Raw genomic sequence first — 4,343 nt, forward strand, 5'->3', positions numbered from 1 at the left:
CAAACGGAAGAGTAAGTGGTTGATTTTATAAAGACCGGTACATGTCATAGAAAAATTCCAACTCTGGCCTGGGCTTCAGCGGTCGATTCGGACCCCCCCAGTGGTCACACCTGATTTTTATTCGACGACAGTCCTTCTGCAAGCAGCTGACGACAGTGGCTCCATCGGGGTGTATGTGGACATATCTCAACCCATTACTCTCACTGAATATGTGTTTGCCCCTGCAGAACAGGACGCCTCTTTTGGTATGTGGGTCCTCCTGCGACATCGGGTACAAGGTACACGGGACCTCGATGAGGTTCTGTACATCCTGGATCGTCATAGGGTTCTTAGTCTCGAAGTAGCCACGGAGTGTAGTGTGCGGAGAGTGGCACGTCTCTACAATTGCACTATGACATTCACATAAAATGCTCGGGTAAGGACCCTTCGCCGGCGGGCACATCCAGACATGCACGTAATCACAGGTGAGGTTATTCAGCCTCATGGCCAACGTCTCCAGGTCAGACCGGCTGTACGACTGTATCATCAAACACCACTTTGTGGAGCAAGACTTCTGTGTCCTTCCCGCGTACGGACCCTGCCATGGAGATGGACCCGGAGACCTTTCTCCTCTGTTCAATCTCCAATGAGACATACTTGGTCTCAGTGCTCGCTTGTAAGATTTCCGTGGATCGTGTATAGACAGAGCCCAATCGGCTTGCCCCTAGCCTTGCCCCTAGCCTTGCCTTGTTGTTTGTTGGTACAGAGGTAGAATATGACTGGCTACACACCCAGACTCAGCTACTTTTATACACAAGACCCCATATCCCTGAACCATTATCCAAAGAGGCTACAGTTACCAGCCCAGCCCATGGCTGGATAAATGTGCAAGAACATAGGACATAGCGTTTTTTTTTAAACACTTTATTGTTTGTCTTACAATCACAATCACTTGGAACACATATACCGTATATAATATCCAACGTGATCTCTTCTTATATGTTCAACATGGCAACCTGGGTACATAAGGAGAGGGGCCCAAAATAGTCCAGTATGGCCATTTCCATCTCATCCCGAGCCTTCCATATTTCGCTAGAGACACATTTTTCATCTTCTGTTGCAATTGCCAGACCTGGACAGGCTATGCTCCCGAACCTCGACTCGGTTCGATCTCTTATGTTCATATATCCGCTGACGCTGAATGTACCAGGTCCGTTGGTCTGCGGTATCTGAAATTTGGGAATGGAACAACCGCAAACATAGGTCAATGTGATACATACACTCACTGTAATGCCCCTGTGTATATGTATGTAAATGGAATAGCATTGATTGTATGTCTTACAGCGCAGACCAGGTATCTGTTCACGCTCTTCGTAAGGTCTATCAGACCCTTGTCGCCTGGTTCAGTGTCGAAAGACGAGTGTTGTAACAGAGGCTTTATGGATTCAACGCCATGCTGTGTAGAGAAGGTCCCATCCATCTGGAAGTATAGGTACGTCGGGGGTGAGCTCTGTGCCATCTGTGCAAGCGAATATAATATCACCCTTTGGGTTAGAGGAGCGATAGAACAGGTTACAGCCACTACAAGTCCACAGCCAACATTTCTTGGTACTGGTTGGTTTTCTTAAGGTCTATATACCCTGTGTTTCATGAGCCATGAGTGGGTGCTGAAACCATGGTTGGATGGTGTAGCAAAGGGACGCACACCCTGGAGCTGCCCAGTGACAGGAGCCACAAGCCACACAGAGTGTGATTGTCTCCCTGACCTATCAACACCGGCTGGTCGGATGAGTTGGACATGGAGAATTGGCCATGGTATATATATATGTATATATATATATAACCATCCACATATATACACACCTCACCCTCTCAACCGTTCATATATTAAGCCGCTTGACCACAACTACCACAGAAGCTTTACACCTAGCAGCAGAATGGAGAGTTACCTGAAAGACTACGTTATTGGCAGAGGAGCCTACGGGACCGTGTACAAAGTCAAGTGTCTGAGAACTGGAAAAGCGTTTGCCTTGAAATATCACACTCGCGGCGTAGATGATTCAACCGTGAGAGAACTCTCCTGTCTCGCTGCACTAAGGGGTCACCCCTATGTGATCCATATGCACGATTGCTTCTTAGACAATGGGAAGATAGCCATGCTCATGCCCTATGTGCCCTACACGGTGAGTGACGTGATTCACAACGGACAAGGTTGGAAAGTGTACAAGCAAGGCCGGTCTCTGCAGTTGATCCCGTTGAGTTTTGTGGCTCACTTTTCGGTCCAGGTGGCTACTGCTTTGTCTTACATGCACGGACTGAATATAGTGCACCGGGACCTGACTCCTTCCAACGTGCTGCTGACAGAAGATCTCACTGTCAAAGTGGCGGACATGGGCCTCTCTAGACAATCCTCGAAATGGATGAGTCCAACTGTGGTCACGGAGCCCTACAGGGCCCCGGAATTGTTTGTTAAAGGTGACTGTGCAGAGTACACCTGTGCCATAGACATGTGGAGCCTAGGGGTGATGATAGCGGAAGCTATGGAAGGTAAGGTGGTATTCCTAGAGCGTGCAAATCGCAGAGGAAAGGTGTCCACACACCAGATCATTTTAAGGACTCTATGTCCCAAAGACCATCCACGTGCACCGATCACACCATGGGATCCTGTCACCTTATTGCCCCAGGTTATGGAGTGTGAACTAGTGAAACGGATCGTCTTCAGATTGCTGGCTTTCCGTGACACTGAGAGACTTATGGCTCACGAGCTGCTGCAGGACACAGAATGGAGCAAGGTTGCTCATATGACCGAGGAAGACAAAGGTATGGTCAGAGGCCAGATTGAGGAGAATCGGAGAATGGACGTGTCAAAGGAAGTGTGAGAGACTAAGCAAAGACAAAGACCAACACCAGGACTGCTTGCTCTGTGTACTTTTATTGTGTACTACATTTCATGATTCATAGATATATACTTGTGATATATAATTGTGTAGGCATACAATACAAAGTTAAACCTATCTGTACGTCTGTCAATAAAAAGTGTATATAGCACCCTACAACCCTGGCCTGGTCCATTCGGTAGTACATTCACAAGTACATTCACAATGCCAACATGATCTGGATGTGGACATATAATGTTATATAATGTCATCACTGCTGAACAAGACAAGTGACAGGCCAAGGGGATACTCGTACCCCTCTTCCGGCTCTGGTGTAGGTGTCCTGGGAACCGCACGGCTCCAGATCATCGGCATCGTGTTGGTCAAATTACTCTGGGGATTGGAACCCACCCGACGGTGGTGTTGGTAGTAGCAGGTTGAGCCGAAGCGGCACGTCCCACGGCCTTCATCGAAGTATCGGCACGGTTTACTCGCCATGTAGTCCTTGTATATCTGGATCAGTTTCTGCTTCTCGTCTTTATCTTCGACCCAGTGGTCACTTGGGATGTAAAAGCTCGATCTGGTTCTACACGCTGGGCACAATTTAACTTGTTTGGCATCGAGGAATGTCACTCTCCTCCATGTGCGGATGCACCCCAAACAAAAACAGTGGTTACAGTTGGCCAGAATTCCGAATCTCCGCTCCCTCGGATTGTCTTTATTCAACACCACATCCAGGCACACACAACACACCTTGTCTCTACTGTGCTGGATGGCAATGGGGGTGCCCTCGTCAGTCTCCATGTGTGTCTCTGAGAGCTGTCTCTCCACATTTGCGAGCTCACTCGGACCACGGTAAGGTTGTCCCTGACCACACACTGCAACCGTTACCCAGTCCATCACATCTTGCCCCGTAGATGTTGCTGCTGCCATTGCCATTGCTATCTGTAGGGATTAGCCTGGCTGTTGTGAACAGTACCACTGTTAGTGGTAGTAAAGTAAACTAATGTCTCCAACCATGGACAGGGTATCAGCCCATGCTAAGCAGGAGTGTTGTCTATTGTGTGGTATTACATTGACTAAGGGCTACATAGTCTATTGTGACAATTAGAATTGAAATGGTCCGTACCAATGTCATTGGTACACACCGGATGGTACTAGGTGTCGATGTGTACCCTTTGTTAAGTGTACACGTTTTAACCACTCAAAATTCATCCTCACTCTCCAAGTTTGAATCATAACATCCTTTGAGAAACACAGTTCTTGGTTTAGTATCTGGCTTACGATCCGGACCTTTGAAAGGTTTGCCATGTGTCCTGCCTCTATATCGCTGATCTGTCAGGTCTGGATACAATTGGTTGTTGTTGCTTTGCAACTGGAGCCCTTGATCATTTTGCTTGGTGTAGTCCATCTCTTGCGTATACTCTCGAACCGAAGTTGGTGGCTGCTGTTGTAATGTCTGCTGCGGAAGACTGTGCTGCCGAAGCT

The 4,343-nt window shown here is 47.9% G+C and overlaps 1 protein-coding gene across 1 annotated transcript; it reads left to right on the plus strand.

The window, feature by feature from the left end:
• Positions 1-1,916: 1,916 nt before the first annotated feature.
• On the plus strand, positions 1,917-2,858 carry LOC311135516 (cyclin-dependent kinase 2-like; the record flags this gene model as incomplete). The annotated part of the gene is made up of 1 exon (XM_084200861.1): positions 1,917-2,858. One exon carries the CDS (start codon positions 1,917-1,919, stop codon positions 2,856-2,858), a length of 942 nt encoding a protein of 313 aa, XP_084056987.1.
• Positions 2,859-4,343: the final 1,485 nt, after the last annotated feature.

The sequence above is a fragment of the Coregonus lavaretus genome (genome assembly GCF_964263955.1).
Source record: "Coregonus lavaretus genome assembly, contig: SUPER_9_unloc_1, whole genome shotgun sequence".
NCBI classification, from domain to species: Eukaryota; Metazoa; Chordata; class Actinopteri; order Salmoniformes; family Salmonidae; genus Coregonus; species Coregonus lavaretus.